The following is a 20367-nucleotide window of genomic DNA, read 5'->3' on the forward strand; positions in this document are numbered from 1 at the left end:
CAACATGTGGCAGGGAGATCCTTCTCTCCTCTGCCTCAAAAATTTAGTTCCAAGAAAAAAGACCTGAGGAGTTTAGAAAGCTGATGATAATTGGATTATAACATTATTCATCTGATGAGAAATCTGGTTTGTACATGTATAATCTAATGATGATGATGCTAGCAGGTAGTAATTACCACCACAGAGTACTTATATTTATTTGTTTTTATTTTTGGCTGCGTCGGGTCTTAGTTGCGGTGCGCAGGTTCTTCGTCGTGGTGCGCGGGCTTCTCTCTAGTTGTGGCGTGCGGGTTTTCTCTTCTCTAGTTGTGGCGCACAGGCTCCAGGGCGCCTATGGGCACTGTAGTTGTGGCACATGGGTTCCAGAACACGTGGGCTCTGTAGTTTGTGGCACGCGGGCTCTAGTTGAGGTGCATGAGCTCAGTAGTTGTGGTGCACGGGCTTAGTTGCTCCATGGCATGTGGGATCTTAGTTCCCTAACCAGGGATCGAATCCACGTCCCCTGCATGGTAAGGCAGATTCTTTACCACTGGACCACCAGAGAAGTCCCCAGAGTACTTAAAAATCTTCGGGAACTTACTGCAATATATAGGATGGAATCCAACCGGTTTCAAAGACTTTTTGAACACCCCAAAATAAAATATTTAAAGTGCCCTCTATATCTTTGGGAAGTATACATGACCCTGATAGGATTGTTTAATTCCTTATGGCTGACTATTGGCAATGACAATATTCAGCACTTGTCTTAAACAGATTTTCAATACTGTTCTTAAACTATTTAAAGGTAAATAAAATACAATTGTGATATATTTTATCTTCCTTTTCTGCCACACTTGGTTAGAAGACCCAGTTATGTTGGAAAATTATGAAAAGCAAATGTAGTGCTATTTTTTTCCCTGCATTTCCACTCCCAACAGAAGGAAATGATACCACCTGGAATGTTGCACAGCCTGCCTCTTGAGACTGGGGCTTTTGTCAACTCCAAGAGTGCAAAGACATCATATTGGCATACCTTAGCAGGTGAAAAACCATTGTGAAGATTTCGGAATGCACTAAAAATATATAGTAATACTTTTGAATAAAGAACACTCTTTGGCATGCTACCTATTACATAACTTTCAACATTTAATGATAAAAATCCAGCCAGTGAACACTGCAACACTTGGAATTTGTTTTGCAAAATGTGCTAAAGTGTGAGAAATTGCCATACACGGTAGCCCAGTTTTTTTTTTTTTCTTAAATTTTTATTCGTCTTCAGCTTATGCACAATTCTTTGGATCAGAATTATTCCAAGTTCCTAAATTTCCAATTCTTGATAGTGTTAAAAAAACTAGGCACTCTAGAGATGGAACTATTTAGAACCAGTAGATTTGCACACTGTCTCTCCTAACCCACTGGTAAGTGTTTATGAATATCTAAATTGGGATTTTAAAAATCCAGGGCAATAGGTTAAGAAAACAGTCATTGCCTCAGATTAACTGATGTTAAACCAATAGCAGTGTGTCAAATAATGTTAATTTGAGGCCCCGTTTCATTTATTATTCTGGTATGAGAGACCATGTTGCATCGTATTATAATTCTGATGACTCTGTTCATTTCACTACTTTGGAACGTGGCATGTGAACATATTTGCGAATATGAGCACGCTGGTCTGTTCTGCTTGGGAGTGAAGTTTCTTTTTCTAAATTTTTTATTTTTATTATTTATTTATGGCTGACTTGGTTCGTTGCTGCATGCGGGCTTTCTCTAGTTGCAGCGAGCAGGGGCTACTCTTTGTTGCAGTGCGCAGGCTTCTCATTGCAGTGGCTTCTCTTGTTGCGGAGCACGGGCTCCAGGCACGCAGGCTTCACTAGTTGTGGCATGCGGGCTCAGTAGTTGTGGCTCGTGGGCTCTAGAGCGCAAGCTCAGTAGTTGTGGTACACGGGCTTCATTTCTCCATGGCATGTAGGATCTTCCCGACCAGGGCTCGAACCCGTGTCCCCTGCATTGGCAGGCGGATTCTCAACCACTGCTCCACCAGGGAAGTCCTGGGAGTGAAGTTTCATACGGTAGTTTGAGTGACAAACATCTCAGAGCTTGCTCACATTCCTCTGTGGAATAGTCACTTCTAAGAGAAAGAGGTGCGGCTTCGTGGTCTGGGAACAGGACCATCAGCCAGGAACACAGAGTTCTCATCTTGGAACTAGTTCTATTTTCTTTATGGATCAGATCATGCTAATGAATTTTTCTAGGACTCAGTTTACCCAATTTAAAAAGCTGGTCAGGAAAATCTAATTAACTGGGGTATATTCTGCTAAATGACTTCAAATGAAAAGTGATATGAATGTAAGTAGGGAGACATTATTTTCTTAAACTAAATAGTTCTATAAAACAAATAAATAATAGTATAATTTTGTCCTTTGGAAAAATTACCCCAAACAAGAAAATCCATTTTTATGTGTAAATAGTTTATTTTAATTTTTTTAAATAAATATTTTCTACTCTAAATGTTTTTCTTTTCTAAGTTAACATGCTAAGTATTTTATGTGATGCAAATAATTAAATTCATGATTAGCTTCCATTTAAACATAAAGAGGTAGTCTCTTTGTTCTATATAGCAAAGGGAAATCTTTTCTAATGTTCCATGCACTGTAAGAATACAGACATTATTAACCTTAATGTTTTAGAGAAAAAATTAGAATCAAAGGAATGTATAGTCAATCTAGAGCTTGAGCAGGGTGGTATAATAAACTGCCTGTTTTAAAATGATAAGGACTTCCAAGAATAAGATGCAGGTTCCAGAAAGAGAAAATTGTGCATATGTGCCCAAACAAAATGGGAGGGAAAAAAGACCTAATGATTGAGTAATTGTGGTGTTCTATATCTGACAGAATAAAGTTTAGAAAAAATAGACCTCAAATGCAAATATTCTCAGGTGGTCAGTATTCCCCTACCCCAAATCTAGCCCCCCCAAATTAATCAGCCTATTTGAGGTTTAAAAAGCCCCAAAACTTATCAAAAATTATATTGTGATTCTTTACACTAGGAAGCTTTAAATCTCCTATTTCTTCCCCCTTTTTAAAAATGAAAACAAACAAAACATGGATCTTCAATTCTGTGTCTGGGATCTCAAATTTGGCTCTGAATATGTGTTTCAAATCTCATTAATTACAATATTGGCCCCATGAGATACAGTTGCTGATGCAAAGAACACTCTTTATACTCAAAATAATTTGAACAAGGGCAAAGAAGCATTTTATTTACATGTGTTAACATTAAGAGAAAAATAAAACAGAGATGATGGTTCAGGTAGCTGCTTAGATATTTTAATGATAATTGATTTGATTACTTAAGCTGTAAGGTTACCATGTGGAGGAATAGTCATGTTTTCACTTTGTATATTTGTTGCATGATAACATTCTTGTAAAGGTAACTCTGACATTAACTTGGCAAGTTCTGAACTAAGACCTTTTGGCATTTTATTATTTCCAGATACTAAGACCAAATTGTTTTGAATTCCATACCCCACTGTGCAGATCTATAATTTATTTATTTTTTAAATATCAGAAAATATGCCATTACTCAAGACTCTTCCACGTAACAAATCTGAGTAAAGACCAATCAAACGAATAACTTACAGCTGTAGACAGCAAACAGCCTTTCTTGTTTTCTTTCTTCATTTTCCTTTCTCTTCAGGAAACAGCAAATTAAACCATGACTATTTGTGGTCTTGTACTATAAGAACACATACATTTTCATCCTAAAACAAATTTGTTGGCTCAGTGGGTAGAAAGTAAAGTCCACTGTAAAGATGTCTTAATACCAAAATGGGGAGGGTCATCTGCTTTGTATAGCCACAACATAAATATCTGCTCTGAGAGATGGTGCCCATTGGCTGTCTTTAAATGGATACTGAAGAGCAGAGTTCAACAGCCCTAGTTACATATAAGAATCACTTGGGGCTTATAAAAAATACAGATGCCTGGGTCCATCTCCAAGGTTTCTGATTTAGTTAGTCTGGGACAAACAAACAAAAACCAACAAAAAAGAAATAAATTCTCCTAAGGCAATTCTAATGTGCCGTGACTGAGAATCAGAGAGAATCCCAACACCAGTGCAAAGATAATATCGAATTTGTTTTTAGATAATAGTATAAAACCCACTCTTGGTTTTAAATGGAAAGCTTACCTTATTCTAGGTGTGGGCAGCAGCTGCCAGAGCTCCCTCCTTGACAACATTCTCGAAGCAGCACCTTATAGGGAACATTCTATGGGAGATAGAGCCTGGAGATGCTAATAATTTTCTGGGTTAAAGCTAATGGAAGTAGATAATTGAACAACAAATTACACAGTGCTAACCTTGAAGGTAGAGTTTGTAAAGAGTGGCAGCCTAATAACATTTGAGCATTTTGAACAAAAGTTCATCAAGAGAGGTTATCACTCCTTCCAGTTCTTCAGAGCCCATGAATGCCATGTCCCCAACACCAAATCATTGCAGGTCATTGTAAACAGAGAATTTTGAGTAAGGAATGGCAAATTACTTCTCTTGAAAATCAATCAATTTAAGCCACTGTGACTTTTATCACTTTACCTTCACTTCTATTGGCTGAATTTTTGTCCTTTTAAAAAAAAGCATGCTTATTTTTCTTATATCTTTTATATCAGTCAATCCTCTTTTGTTTTCGTCTTTTGTTATCATATTCTATGGCTACTTCATTTAATCCTGTTTCTGTTATTCTTCTTACCTATCTTTTACACTTCACCTTTTCCAATTTTTTTTTCCATTTTCCTTAACACCAGTATGGCAGGTCCTTTCTCTTCATTTTTCCCAGTGTTTGATTTATGTCTGGTTGCCAGCACCTTTTCTGATTCTCTCATTTTTACTGACTGCCTTTCCTTAACCTTCTGTTGATGTTTTATTCCTATCACTTGCTGTCAATGCCCACACAAGCCCATTTCTTTCAATTCCATCTATTTCCGTTTCTCCATATACATTTTTATGACCCTACTACAAAAAGCTTAAAGCTGTATGTGCAGAATAGAAAGGTACCTTCCTCCATTTGAATCCTTTCCTCTCCCCTCCCATAGCAGTTCCATGTCTTTTCATCCTTTCCTGATGTTTTCCCCCATCCGACCAACCCCCACTTGCACCACTCTTCCCTTCTCACTCCCTGTTTGATGCCCATCTCTTCTTTTTAACCCTATTTGCACTTTGTCTGATTTTACATCCAAGGATCTCCACGAGATAAAGGATGGAGTTCAACTGGGAACCAGGTTGTGTGTGTTTTAGAAACTTTTGCGCATTTACTGAAATGGGATTAGGGGCTTGGATCCAGAAATACTCTGGGGCAGCCTTTCAGCTCTGGCACATCTTTGCACACCTTGGAGCGCAGCTGGGGCCTATGCTGATGGAAAAGGACAGGGATGTCTTTAAAGGCCTTCTATGGCCCTTTCCACTCCAAAGGTCAGGATGAGTTGGCATTAACGACAAAGGCTGGAAAAGCAGGCCAGGTGGGGATACCTGGAGTCCTTTTCTGCAGCAGATCTGGCAGGGAAGCTGGTGCGTGGTGCGCCGCGGGCCTCCGGTCTTAGGGGGACAGGGTGGAGGCCACTGAGTCCCCAGGAGTCACCGGGCCATCTTTGGGAGGCAGGCCCTAGCAGAGTGCTCCCCCAGATTGCAGGGCGCGGCCCCAGGGGCCAGGCGACGCCATCCCAGCGGCGCCAAGTGCCGGAGGCTCACTCCCTCCCCGGGAGGGAAGGCGAGTCCCTCCCGCTTGCTTAGCCAGAAGGTCGAGGGAACGGCGCGCGTGTCCCTCGCCAGCCGGCCCTCTGGGAGCAGGGCGGAGGGTGACACCACAGGGAGTAGGGCCGAGGGCGGCAGAGATCAATCCTGGGTACCGGCGCGGGGTCACAGACAGGAGAGGAGCGGGAGAAAGGGGCTGGTGGGGGGGGCCCACGGCGGCTGGGGCCGTAGGTCTGCCTGTGTACTCGGCGGGCGCCCAGAAGTCTGGGGCCGCCAAGGCTCCAGCTCCGCCGGCTCCTGCCAGAGACTCCAGGCCGCACTTTCCCCTCCTCCCAGCGCCTTGTCTCCAGTGAGGAGCCGAGCGCGGGCGGCGCGGGGGGAGGGGCGGCGACGGAGAGAACAGCCAGTTGTTTAAAATCCTTCTAGAGCAGTTTCTAATTCCCCCCTTGCGCCGGGGTTCGGAGGGGGGAGGGGGGTAGAAGAGCGGGTGGAGGGAGGAGATCGGAGAGGGAAGGAGGGAGGGAACCCGGGAGGGAGGGAAGGAGGGAGGAGACTGCCGCTTAGGCTGTAGCCGCCGCCGCGCGCTTCGGCAGGCCGGAGGGAGGGGGGAGGCCTGTCAGTCTCATGCGTTGCCTGGGCGAAGGGGGCGGAGCTTTGGCGTGGGGCGGCCAATAGTGGGGGTAGCTGCGTGGGTCGCCATGGGGACGGGGCTGTTCCCGGGGAGGCTGTGATGGGTTGACAGGTGCGTGACAGTGGGAGCTGCTCTCGGCACAAGCATGTACGGCAAAGGCAAGAGTAACAGCAGCGCCGTCCCGTCCGACAGCCAGGCCCGGGAGAAGTAAGTGTCTCCGCTTCTCACCCACCTCCGCCTTCACACGCGCGCACACACACACACGCACGCACTCGCACACTCTCTCGGAGACACACAGACACTCTCCGCCCGGGGAGAGCCTGGGGTGGGCTGGCAGGGGGAGGGGTACGCGAGGTGGGGCATGCGGTGCGGGGAGCGGCTGTTTCCCAGGAGGGGCTCGCGCGGGGCGGGCGGCCCTGGGGTCTGGCGGCGGGAGGGAGCGAGTGTATCGGGGGGCGGCGGCGGTGCTGGTGGCGGGGATTGGAAACTTGTTTGGGTGATTGAGGGAAATAACCCGCGGGTTCATCTTCTCACAAAGTAACTTTAGAGCTGGGGTCCGGGGCTGCGGGGAGCGGAGAGACTACGTGGGTCGTGGGTAGGGGGAGAAAGGGCAGCTGCGTGGAGGAGGGCAAGCGGAGGGAATGTGGGTGTTTGGCGGGGAGGGCAGCGCGAGCGGCCGGCAGCGCGAGGGGCGCCGCGGCGGGGGCTTGGGCGCCGGGACTCGGGGCCGGGTGCGCCGAGTGCGCCGAGCAAGGCGAGGGCGGCGGTGCCGGGCGCGCGGCGGGCGGAAGCCGGGCGCGGAGCGGCCGAGCGGGGCCCCGCCGGGCGCGGAGACGCGCGCGGGGCGCGGAGGGCGTGTGCGGCCGTGGGTCGGGTGGGCGTCGGGGCTTTCTCCAGCGGGCGGAGGGACGCGGCATTCTCATCCCCGCGCGCCTCGCGGAGCCCGGGCAGGGGGCGCCAGGGGCGCCGCTGAAGTTTGGGAGTCTAAGACCGAGTTCCCTGTGAGGAAAAGTGTGCTGGCGAGAAGCGGGATCTGCTGGGGTAGGCTGGCGTTTCTGCCGCTTTCAGGCGACCCAACTCCGCGGCGGCGGCGGCTGGAGAACTTTTTTTGGAGACTTGCAACCTCCCAAACGTCTGGGGGCCTCGGCGGCCCGGGCGGCGGGCCGGGCGGGGGTCGCGGGGCGCGGAGGGGTAGCCGTGGGAGCCGCGGCGGCCGGCGCGAGGAGGGCGGTCTGCGGTGGGGAGGGGGCAGTGGTCCGAACGGGGACTTGCGGGAAGGGTAGAAGCGTGGATGCGGGGAGGAGTTAGTTGTTTGGTCGGGGTGGCGGGGAGATACAGGTGTTAACTTCGGTGGGAGCCCAGAGGAGGCTGGCGAGAAAAGAGCCCCTCCCGGCCTGGGATGCCACGGTCACGGCAAGCTGCGAGGCAGGGTTGTTTGCTGCTATTCTTATGTACTTGTAACTGTGATTTGCTTGTTACTAACAATGAGAGCAAATAGTGACTGTGACCACTGAGGAAGAACCCCTCTTTTCTGTACAGCAGATCTTACAGTGATTCCCAGTAACCACCTCCACTCTGAGGGTGAAGTGTATCCTTGTCATTGGACGCGCTCTGCCTTTCCTAGGGGTTCAGACTGGGTAAAAGTCTGAGAGCATCTCTCAAAAGCTGCTTTAGTTACCTTGCGCGCGGAAATAGCTGCGTAAATAAAAACCGAACGTGCAAACTACCGAGTTTCCCTCCTAGCTTGAGGCAGTTAGTAGTCGTCTCCTGAAAGTTTCTTGTGCCCTAGGGATGGGAACGTTTCCTAATCTTCGTGTTGGCAGCAACACACGTAATTCCTATAGGATTTAGGGGAGGCAGGCCTTGATGTGGCAAAACAAAAAAAATTAACGGAGAGGTATTCACCTCCCCCCCAGAGGTATTTTCTGAGTTATATTCAGGATCTTGTTGCTGTGACAAGGAGTATGTAAAAGGCTTAGCATTATAGCTTGGTTAAGAAACAGCAAGTTACTGGAATTGAAGTTTTGAAATAGCCTAATCTGTGTGCATTTATTATTTGGTTGCAATATATCTGAGAAAATAGAGACATTTAGGGAAGATGTTTTAATGATTACAGAGTATTTGGATTTCACATTTTTGGAAGTGAAGGAATTGAAATGTGTATTGAGGTATAATCTTATTTATTTGGGGAGTGGTTGAATTTGAGAATTAAAGTAATTTTGTATTTTACTTGAACTTCCAGGAATGGCTGAATTTAATCTATATTCTGATAACTTTGTAAAAAATTTTTTTAAGTATCTAATACAATAATGAGGAAGTTGAACCTGGTGTGTCTGTAGTCCTTTCCAGCTCTAATTCTGTGATATTGCCATTTTGCTGTCAAATCTACCAAACTGAACACCAAGTAACATCTACTCTTGTAAGCAAAGTGGTGACGGTTCTGCTAGATGGTGCTATTTGATTTAAATATATTTCTTCCATTCATTATAATTGGCAGCAGGAATCCTGGACTGGTTTGCCTTATGAACTAAATACAGGTGAAGAGGCCACTTTTGGAGAATTGACAATGATTGTTCTGGGTTAATTGTCGTTGCATTAATTTCTAGGTGAATGTTGCTTGAATCTAAGACAAACATTGAGATAGATTCTGTTTTATGGAATAGACTTAGTTTCATTTTGCTGGGAGAGTTGATCTGATCACTCATTTTTTCCCTTTATGTGTACTTGGGACTTTAACGGCAGTATTCTACAACAAACAACCTACTAAGTTCTGAAGATAGGAATCTTGAAGTTGTCTGTAAAATGGATGCCCCCAGATTTAAAAAAAAAATTTTTTTTTAAGGTGGCAGATTTTAAAAGGTACCTGAGTGAAGATAAATGCTCTGTTAGTAAGCAAATCAGAATTGTACTGGCCTTAAAAGTCACAGAACTGTTTTTCAGTAATGAATATGTAAATATTTATTTTACTCTAATAAAAACATTCTGAAACTGAGTCATTATTAAAAATAATGGCATGCACATAAAATAAAAATATTGGTTTTCTAATCTGTCAAGAAATGTATTTTCCAGTGAGTTCATAGTAAATATCAGACAGACCCTTACCTATATTATATCTTTACTTTCTCTTTTGTTAAGAAGTCATTATATGAAATACTTGAAATTAATTTGTAGGTTTTGCACAGGTTCTATATTTTCACTATACAGTTCTGAACATAAAAATGGCTGAAGTCAGGTTAATTACTGATTTTGTTGTTTTAAAAGCCAGACAGATCAAGTCTATACAAAAGTTTGGATTAGGTTTAATTATAGAGAGAGTGATTGAAAACCCTTGGAGGGAGGAGGGATGTTTGTGTAGAAATTTAAATTCTGATCCTGTTAGGTCATTTACCCCTTTAGCAGGTTTTCTTTGTAACACTGCACTGTAATCCCAATTGCAATTAGGTAACTGTGGAATTGGTTAATGTCTATCTTCCTCTAAAATGTAAGTGTCTTGAGGGCAAGGGATAATACTGCCAATTTCTTCTCTGAGGTATCCTTGACATTAAGAATAGTGTCTTCAAATGTCAAAAGCATCAAATAGTGTTGAATAAATGAAGATGTTAGACTCAAGGGCATGTTTTCAGTGTGAAATTTTTTTTTTCAATGACCTCCAAAATAAGAACTTTGGAAGTTTGAGTTCCATATTCTCTAGCCTAGGTGTATTTCAAAAATAACCGACAACAACAAAACAGTAATCATTATTTATTTGTCGTTCTATGTGTCAGTCACTGTGTTCAGCACTTTATATATATTTTCTCTAATTCTCCCAACAATTCTGCAAGGTAGTGATTTTTTTTTTTCTCCATTAAAGAAATAAGAAAATTCTGAGTAGTTAAGTAACTTTGCCCAGGGTTACACTACTAGCTGGATTTCTAACAAAGCTATCTCTGCTTAAAACCTGTAGTGGAAGATGAAAGATGCATTTTTTTTCACTGTCACAGATTGCTTTCTTGATTTAGGGTAGAATGCTACAGATTTAGGGAACAGCATTACATAATCAGGTATAACAGACTGTAAAGATTGATCAGATATGCAGTTTTAACCATTGGTGCACCCTATGCTTATAAACTCCATTTTAACAGATTACAGATATGTGTGTGGTGTGGGGAAGACAAACTTCAGGAGGGAAAGTTGGAAGCCTAAAATAATGGAGAAGCCTTGTTTCTTGAGATTTTTCCTTCCGGAAATTTGTTTTATCACTTAAGTTTTGAAATTAGACATTGTAGTTGTGAACAATTTCTGTATGAAATGTTGCTGAACTTTAAGCTACTCTGTATGCCACACTGCCACAGAAAGATTAACTGGCACCTGCAAATAGATGAGTTGTGATACTGCTTTTTCTTAAACTAATTTCATCTTTAAAGTTGTGTAATAGCACAGAAAGATGAATCTGCTGTAAAGCAACATTGAACATAAGGTACACATACTGAACAGTGATATTAAGTAAACTTGTCAGAAACTACAGAAATCCAACTGTGCATCCAACCTGGGGCTCTGAAAAGTAACTTTGGTTTTTAAACTATGAAAACAACATATACTCATTTTTCAGTGGTTAAAGTCTAAAGATCATTTAAATGCTACTCCATATAGATGATCATGCTTATACATGAAGTAGAATTTAGTCGAATTCTGGTCATTTAGGAAAAACAGTAAGTAAATACTACTCCATATAAAAGAGAGTTTGTAGAGATTAGTATCTACTGGCATTTTTATTAAGTTGCCCCCCTAAAAATGATAAAATTTTCTTCTTCCTTCCTTCCTTTCTGAAGGAAATAAAGTTAAGACAAGTGAAGTAATACAAATCTCTTCAGAAACTTGATTGCATTAATGCAGTTAATACAATTCAAGATTTCTAAAACTAATGAAGGAATATTTTTATGGGGATGAAATTTTCTATAAGATTAAATTGACTCTTTCCTTCCCAATCCCCAGGATATTTCCTCCAAAATACTGGTATCTAATATGTCATCTTAGCTATAGGAGCTTTTCTTTTGATTGATCTCTTTTCCATTATTTTAGAAGTATCCAAAAAATGATTTTTTGAAGGAACAAACCTGAAGAAAAATAGCGTAAGATGTTGAGAGTTAAATTTTAGTATTGTTTATCTACAGGTTTATTACTCTTAGAAATAGTATTAGTGTATTTTGAAATGTATTTTTGAAATGTATTTTTTCAGAGCTATGAAAGAAAAAAAATGGAAAGGTTTATTCCCACACTTTAGAGCCAGTTTGCCATATAAAACCAATTCAGGATGAAAAAAAACATCAAGTTTTAGTTGCTTTGCAGTAGTGAAGTAAATGTGTCTTACATCTTCAATTACTACTAGAAAATAGAATTATTTTGTTTTAAAATTGAAACATACTCTGTGGGTGGGGGTTGGAATACCTAGGTTGCCATTTATTAACACTTCACCCCAATAGTTTATAGAGTTAGAAGTAAAATTTGGAAAAAAATTTTGTATTTAGAATGTTCTCTCTTCCATAGAGATCACAACTGTTATATTAATGTTGGGACATAGGATTGAGGACTAATGTACTGGATTTAAAAGACATGAAACTACTTCTTGGAATGTATAATTTAAAATATGTATTGAAAATAATTATAATTTTATTTTGGAATATGTGGGGATATTCTCTACTATTGTGTGTACACTATTGCTTTGACATTGGTATGGAAAATATTTTACTAGTGACATATTGTTGCTTAGTAGTATGTGAGCCTCTGTAAACATGCTAAAATATTAATTTTATTAATAACTTATTGTTTCTCAAAGGAGGGCCTTAAAATAGCATTAGAACAATAGAATAGGATATATTTGTCAAAATCTGAAAAGAGTTTGGGATAAAAAATAAGTGGTTATATTTAGATTTTAAACTTTGCTTATCAGATTTCGTATGTATTTTACATATGTAATATCTATTAATGTAAGGTTTTGTTAACATATGTATACGACTAGACTTCACATGACTTATGACTTGCACTCTGAGAGTTATTTGATTACTGTACCAAAACCCCATGTATACTATAAAGAGTGATCTGAAGGATGGTCTACCAAGATTTATATCCTACTTGTTTTCAGTAGTGTTAGAGAAATAGTAGAGGCTATTCTTCCGCAAACTGTGTATCTTAGTCACTGTGTGAGATGTTGAAAAATAGGCAGAAAAATGTTCCATCCAGGGAAGAATAGAGTTTTTCCAGATAACTTTTAATAGCCCTACAAGTTGCTCAAATTTATGGTTGGTCATAATGAGTAACTGGTGATTTTTGTCACAGAAGGTTGATAGTTAAAGATTTTTGAAAAGTGGAACTAATAATGTTTTTGTAATATTAACAGAACCAGAAATTTATCTGGGCTCATAAGAGCCTGGGCATTTCCAATACAGTGAAGGATTTAATATTTGTTCTTTGTTCATCTTTAAAAGAGACAATTTAGTTGGTTTCACTTCTTTAGTAATGACAAAACTACCCTCATATTTCACTTTAAGAATTTTGATTATTCTATTTCATGTAGGGCCCATACAGTTTTCCGACAGTAATGAGCCATCATAACATTTTAAATCGCAATTCAGCTGGAGTGAGCTTGAACCAATGACCTAGCAATTTCTTATTTTTGATCTTCTGTATTAATTTTGCTTCATGGAATATCAAACAAGTAGTTGAGCACAGAAAAAATTGTAGAAACTGAAGTATAACACTTCATTTTTTTTTCTTTTTTAAAAGACTTTTAAAATAACTATAATACAGTTTTAGTTACTAAACTATTTTAAATTTTTAATTAGTATAATCTAAGCAATATTAAAATACTGATGAAATATTTGTGAAGGTAAGTAGATGAAAATTTTTATGAGGCTCTGTCCGTGTCTAAGTTAAGGGAGGAGTTGATGCTAAAAACAGGGTCTCACCTGAAATTAATGATTATTTTTCGTCAGTGATCTGATATTTGCCTTGATTCTTCTTTTTACCTACTTCAAACTTGAGAACAAAACCAAAAGCTTCTTTACTGATGGAAGAAAGCGAGGTAAATGAATTATTTTATTAAAAATGATTTTATTTAAACAGGATTAAAATGAATGTTTTCTGTAAAGTAACAAAATCCTAAATACTACATAAAGAGCTTGTGGAGTTTTGTCATAGTAAGTTTAATGTTTAATAGTAACAATAACAGCAAATACTGTCATTTGAGTATTTTGTTTCTGTTTGGCACTTTACTTGCATTGTCTCATTTAATCCCCTCAAGAATCCACTAGACTGTAGGTACTATTTTCTGTTAATGTTACAGAAGAAACAGAGGCTTAAGAGTTTATTGTGCTTTGGGGGGCAGGTATCAAAACAGGAGATAGAAAATGGCTTAATTGATCAGGGCTTAAAAATCTCACATAACAGGATGTCTGGAAGGAGGTAGTTTCAGAGTTGATTCAGGGAATCAAGAACACCAAGAGATCAGCTTCTCTGCCATCGTCATGGTTTCCCTCTCATGAATGCAGCATCCCTGCATCAGGTTCCCAGTATCACTTTGTCACACAACCAAGTATGAAGGCAGGAAAAAGGGCAAGGTTTTTCCTTTATGTCTCATTAATCAGAGAGGAAACCTTTTCTGGAGGTGCTTAGCAGATATCTTCTTTTGCCTTATTGAAGAAAACTGTAAAATTCCTCTCCTAAAGCAGTTACTGGCAAAGGTAATGGGATTACCATAATTGGCTTAAATCAGTCATCCTGTGGGCTGGAAATATTTCTCCTTTGTACCTGACTACCTAAACCGAACTGGAGGTCTTTGGCAAGGAAGATGTATCTTGAGGATATGGAGAGAATAAAGTGGGTCCCTGCCTTATGGAACTTACTTTCAAGTTTGAAGGGGAAACATATAATAATAAATGAGTAAATAAATATAGTAGGCAATTTCAGGTAGTCATAAGTGCTAAAAAATAATAAAGTAGTGTGGTGTAATAATAGAGAGTGACTGGGAGGCTACATTAGATTGGGTGGTCAGGGAAAGGTTCCTAGAGGATATGTTTAAGCAGAAACCTGAGTAATATTGAAGGAATCAGTCATGAGAAGACTTGGGGTTAAGAGCATTTTAGACAGGTCTAAACTGCCATTGAGGTAACCTCTCAGCATCGGCATAATTGCTCAAGGATATGTAGAATATGAGTCAGAATTGGGATGAAGCTGTACCTTCGAGAGCCTGGTTTTGGTTTTTATTGAGGAATTGGGTGGCGGGTTTAGTTTATCTGGGTTTTCCTAAATAATAAGGTTGCATATCTCTTATCTTCTAAACCCTAGGGATACAGTTGTTTCTAATGAGGAGAGTGGAACATATGGCCTTTATAATAATGTTGATGGTAGAAATAGCTAAGATTTATTAAATACTTAAAGCCTGTTGGGTTGACAAAGGATGGTACAACTGGCTAATTATTTCTCATAAATTTCCCAGATTGGATTAGACCCCCTTACTCTGTGCTTCATAGCAACCTCTACTTTTCCTTTTTCACATCTGTCACAAATTTATGGATTATTTGTGTGATGTTTAATGTCTCATGTTCTGGTTAGATTGGGAGTTCCCTGACGAGAAGAACCATGGTTGTCTTCACCAGTGTAGTCTCACTGCTTAGCACAGTGCTTGGAGTTCTGATTAGATATTTGTGGAATAAATGGATCAAGGATGTAACCTGTTATAAATATATCACAACAGGATATCACTATATCTCGCTCATTTTCTCCCCAAATATTTCTAATATTTAGTATCAGGATTAATATGTAATTCCTAAAGAAGAGTTTTCTATAATATAGGCATTTAGTAGTATTGTCTGTGGCTTTCAGGACTACAGGAGATTACCTAGTTGTATTAGTATGAAATGTGTGTATATTTTTAATATGAATTTTTGATAGAATAATCTTTTTTGTGTTTCAGCAAATTTAATAATATAAATGGAATCATACTTTAGAGTTTCAGGGTATTTTAATATGCTTTATTTAAATCTCTCGATAATTCTGTGAGGTAGGTGATAATTCCCATTGACTGTAGAGATTTGTACATGGAGATTGACTTACCCAACTAAGGTAATACAGATAATATGTGGCAGAGCTTAGTCATATTTAGATTTTTTTTGGTTCCAAGGTTAGTGTTTCTTTCATTATACTACAGCTGCCTCTTTTACAATAAGAGATTCATACATATTTTAAGAAGGCTTAGGTATGGATTTGATGCAACAGAGAATCATGGACTAGAAGACAGTTAAAAGTTTATGTCAATACTCGAATGAAGGTTTAGGCTAATTTTGGTTGATGAACTCTATTCTTTTGCCAGTTAGCTTCAATTTGGAGAGTTGGGGTAGTGGTTTTTTTCCCTTTGTGCCTCTCTCCAATAAAGGAGAGAAAGCTTCTTGATATGGATTATTGATAGAACATTGGTTTTTTATTTTTTGTTTTTATGGTGGTAAAGTATATATAACATAAAATTTACCAAAATGTTAACCATTTTTAGGTGTACATTTCAGTGGCGTTAAGTACATTCACATTGTTATGCAACCATCACCACCATCCCTCTCTAGAACTTTTTCATCTTCCCAAACTGAAACGCTGTACCCATTAAATAATAACTCCCCATTTCCCCTTTCCCCCAGCCCCTCCGCCATTCTGTTTTCTGTAACAATGAATTTGACTGTTCTAGATACTTTGTATAAGTGTAATTATGCAATATTTGTCTTTTTGTGTCTGGCTTTTTTTCTTGCTTAATCACTTCAACAACTTCATAAAGTTGATATAAGCCCCATTTTACATAGGGGGAAACTGAGTCTCAGTGAGGTTATATACCTTGTCCGAGGCCGTGTAGTAAATTGCATAGTAGGAATTCAAACCCAGGTTTCTGACTCCACTGCCCATTTTAAACATCTTGCCTCACTGTGTTTCATTGCTTCATATGGGGAAAAAAATAATGGGAGCTGTGAGGGTGGTGAGTGGGAGGGGACTGTGTGGATAGTTCTCTTTACACATATCCACCATTTTTACTTTGGGTTGGATGCACTCAAGAAGAGAGAGGTTAAGGAAAAAGGTTAAAGAAAACATTTTACAGTTGCTAAGAAGGTGGGCAGAATTACAGCTACCCAGAGTGTTCCACAAATAGCTCCAAATTCTTTAGCTGGTATCTGAGATTTAGCAACATGGATGTAATGCTTGTCAGAGAGGAAGGTGCCAGTTAAGAACTCAGGTTATAATTTCAGGTGGAGCTGTTTCTCCATTCTTCTTTCTGCATCTAGAGGCAAAGTAATCTGGCATAAATTACTTTACTTGGTAAATTTTAGAGGCAGAAATAAATAGAAGAATATGTAATGTGTAGAAAAAATACTCTCTCCTCTAATTATGAGTTTATTCTACTTCTCTCTTCCAACCAGCATATGGTCTATTGGTTTTTTTGTTTGTTTTTGGACTAGGGCATCTGGAAAGTTCCATGTGGTCCAGGATCAATAGTACAACCATATTGAATCTATTACATAGTCATTTCTGTAGTACTGACTATTAGAAAAAATAGAAACAATTCCTTTGTTTCATTTTTTTACAGTGTGATGTAAACATTGGATTTATAATTGGATTAAAATTATTAGTATACTTTATCAGTGCATTTAAGCAATAGCTATTATTAGGAAGCTATTAAAGGTGTTTCAATAAGCATTTTTTCCCCTGAATTAACCTGAGAGACTGATATTATTATTCTTTCATTTAGAAATATTGTAATGAAAAAAACTTCAGTGAGTTTTTTTTTTTACCATAAAATGCATTACATTTACATAAAATACATACATTTACACAATATACATATGTGTATGTATATACTAGGAATAGTTTTCAGGTAGAAGTTCATTTTGGGAAATGACTTACTAATTCATTTTTAATTCAGATTGGTACTGGTCAGTTTTGTAAGTGAGTTGGGCTTACAGATTCAGGGCCAAGAAGATTAGAGTATAGGCAAGTTTTTACTAAAACATTAAATGATGTTTCCATTTCCAATCTTTGTGATTTTTTTTCCAACCAGCACCTTGGATTTTTACTGACTATGGTAGGCTAAATAATGGTGACTCAAAGATGTCCATATCCTAACCCTTAGAACCTGTGAATATGTTACCTAGTACAATGAACTTTGCAGACATGACTAAGTTCAGGATCTTGGATGAAGGATCTTGATATGGGTTACTTCCTACCTAGCTTATCTGTATGAGCTCAGTGTAATCACAATTATAAGAGAGAGACAAGGGTTTCAGAGTCAGGCAAAGGCCATGTGGTGACAGAAGCAGAGAAAGAGATGGGAAGATCTGGTTTTGGAAGATGCTGCTGGTCTTGAAGGTGAAGGATGGGACCATGAGCCAAGGAATGCTGGCATCCTTACCAAGCTAGAAAAGGCAAACAGATGGGTTCTAGAGCCTCCAGAAGAAACAGAGCCCCCCCAACACCTTGAGTTTAGTACTTCTGACCTCCAGTATTATAAGATGATAAATTTATGTTGTTTTAAGCCATTACATTTGTAGGAATTTGTTACAGTAGCAGTAGGAAACTAATACACAGAATTTTTGCACCTCAGAAAAATCTACCTTGACCATACAAAGCTGGTAATACCAAGCCATGTCCAGGGTGAAGCTCAGACAGTTTTTCTGGTTTTGGATTGAGAAATACTTAATATAAAACTTGGGTTTTTTGTCTTGTTTTCCAGCTTTTGAGATATTATTGACATACAACATATATAAGTTTAAGGTTTATATTGTGATTATTGGATATGTGTATATATTACAAAATGATTATAACAATAAAGTTAGTTAACACCAAAGAAATTATGCTTTTCTGTAAGATGGGGATATCATTAACAATAGCCCATGATACAGCAATCACTGGCAAAGATGCTGCTAGTTAGTAAAATGTTTCTGTGTTTGTATTAGTCAGATCCCCAGTAGGATAGCTACCTTAAAAGAATAATTAAAGAGTTTAATGAGGTATGTGCATGATTAAAACCCACTGGGGATAGAGGAACACCCAGGATTTAGGAACAAGAGAAGCTTTTTATCCCTCTTAGGTCTGAGGGGAAAAGAGAGAGAGCAGTTACCAGAACCTGATGAACACTGTGGTCATTGTAGAAAAGCTACTCTCCTGGAGCTGTGGTTTTATGATGGGGACCACAGCCATGGTCAGACCCACTGTAAACAGAGGCTGGAGGCCTGGCAGGGAGGGGATCTTCTTTCTTCTCCTGGCTTCTGATCAGCTGATGCCTCCTTTCTGTAGAGCCCAACTGGAAGCCATAGGGTAAGGGACCTGAGGTGATATACTCTGTAGAGATCAGTCTTCCTGGTCACAGCAGGGCAGAAAGGCAGGACCAATGGAGAATACCCAGGACAGTGTTCAAGTTTTTATGCATTTGAAATAAGTCTTCCAGTTCTTTGTATAGAATGGCCTGAGAAAATAGAGCTTTTTGAATAGTTGGGTTTGGTCAAAATAGCTCTTAAAATTAGTGTTTTTTTAAAATACATCTTTATTGGAGTATAATTGCTTTACAATGTCGCGTTAGTTTCTGCTGTACAACAAAGTGAATCATCTATATGCATACATATATCCCCATATCCCTTCCTTCTTGAGTCTCCCTCCCACCCTCCCTATCCCACCCCTCTAATTCGTCACAAAGCACAGAGCTGACCTCCCTGTGCTATGCAGCAGCTTCCCACTAGCTATCTATTTTATATTTGGTAGTGTATATATGTCAGTGCTACTCTCTCACTTCGTCCCAGCCTCCCCCCTCCACCGCCCCTGTCCTCAAGTCTGTTCTCAACATCTGCATCTTTATTCCTGCCCTACCACTAGGTTCATCAGTACCATTTTTCTAGATTCCATGTATATGCGTTAACATACGGTATTTGTTTTTCTCTTTCTGACTTACTTCACTCTGTATGACAGACTCTAGGTCCATCCACCTCACTACAAATAACTCAATTTCATTCCTTTTTATGGCTGAATAATATTCCATTGTATACACGTGCCACATCGTCTTTATCCATTCATCTGTCAATGGACATTTAGGTTGTTTCTATGTCCTAGCACTTAAAATTAGTTTTTAAAACCTGTTTAACTACTTTATGGTACTATAAATTTGTATACATTTTATGAGGTGGGGATAATATTCCTTCTGCTTTCTGCTCTCAATTCTTATTCATTTAAGAAATGCTAACTGTCTCTGATATGTCAGCCTCTGTTGAGTCTTCTTCAGTCAGATCTGAATAACACAGTAGTCTTGCCCACTAGGACTGACTGCCCAGAGGAGGGTCACTACCAGTGATCACCACTCTGGGTAACACACTGTATAATGGGTATGCAGAGGGTGCTGTGGGAATCCTGAAAAAGGTCATTGAATCCAGCCACTGCCCTGTCAGTAGTTTACAAAATATGTTGTTAATTGTCATTTGTAAAATACTAATTTCTTATCTGTTATTTAAAAGTATATTTGAATTTAAAAAATTTAAAGTATAAGAATTAGTTCTATATAGCATATCATTAATAGCATATTTGCCTTTTACATAAATCTCATGACTGTTTCATTAAAGCTTTGAAATGTAACTGACAGGTTTAAGATGGTTATTTATTTTTTGTTATATAGTTATAAAAGATACAATAAATTAAGGTTTGTCAATATATATTTAATATAGTTGCAACATGAAATGAATTAACTAAAGTTTACAACCATTGCTGTTCTAAGCAAAATTCTTAAGTACTTTCATTTGATCATTAATTTAGCATGCTTATATTCATTTAAAATCAACAGTGAGGAGCATATGTAGGTCAATTTGATTTTTCTCTTGGGAACTTGAATAAAATGGCATTTATTTGAAAAATCTTCCAGTAAGGGCAATGGTCTTGATACCAGTTGTAAGATAACCAGTTATTGACTGGAAAGGCAATGATGGTACTGGCTTAAGAGGGTAGCATATCATCTTTAAATGTTTTCCTTA

The 20367-nt window shown here is 39.6% G+C and overlaps 1 protein-coding gene across 3 annotated transcripts in view; it reads left to right on the forward strand.

The window, feature by feature from the left end:
* Positions 1-6468: 6468 nt before the first annotated feature.
* Positions 6469-20367, forward strand: part of SSBP2 (single stranded DNA binding protein 2) — a gene marked incomplete at its 3' end in the record, with an annotated part of 295732 nt that continues 281833 nt past the window's right edge. For all 3 annotated transcript variants that reach the window (XM_082837009.1, XM_082837010.1, XM_082837008.1), the window contains exon 1: positions 6469-6559. In XM_082837009.1, the coding sequence (XP_082693135.1) occupies positions 6498-6559 (62 nt within the window). In that variant the 5' untranslated portion in view covers positions 6469-6497. The remainder of the gene's footprint in view (positions 6560-20367) is intronic.

The sequence above is a fragment of the Leucopleurus acutus genome (assembly GCF_964270905.1).
Source record: "Leucopleurus acutus genome assembly, chromosome: 3".
Classification (NCBI taxonomy): Eukaryota; Metazoa; Chordata; class Mammalia; order Artiodactyla; family Delphinidae; genus Leucopleurus; species Leucopleurus acutus.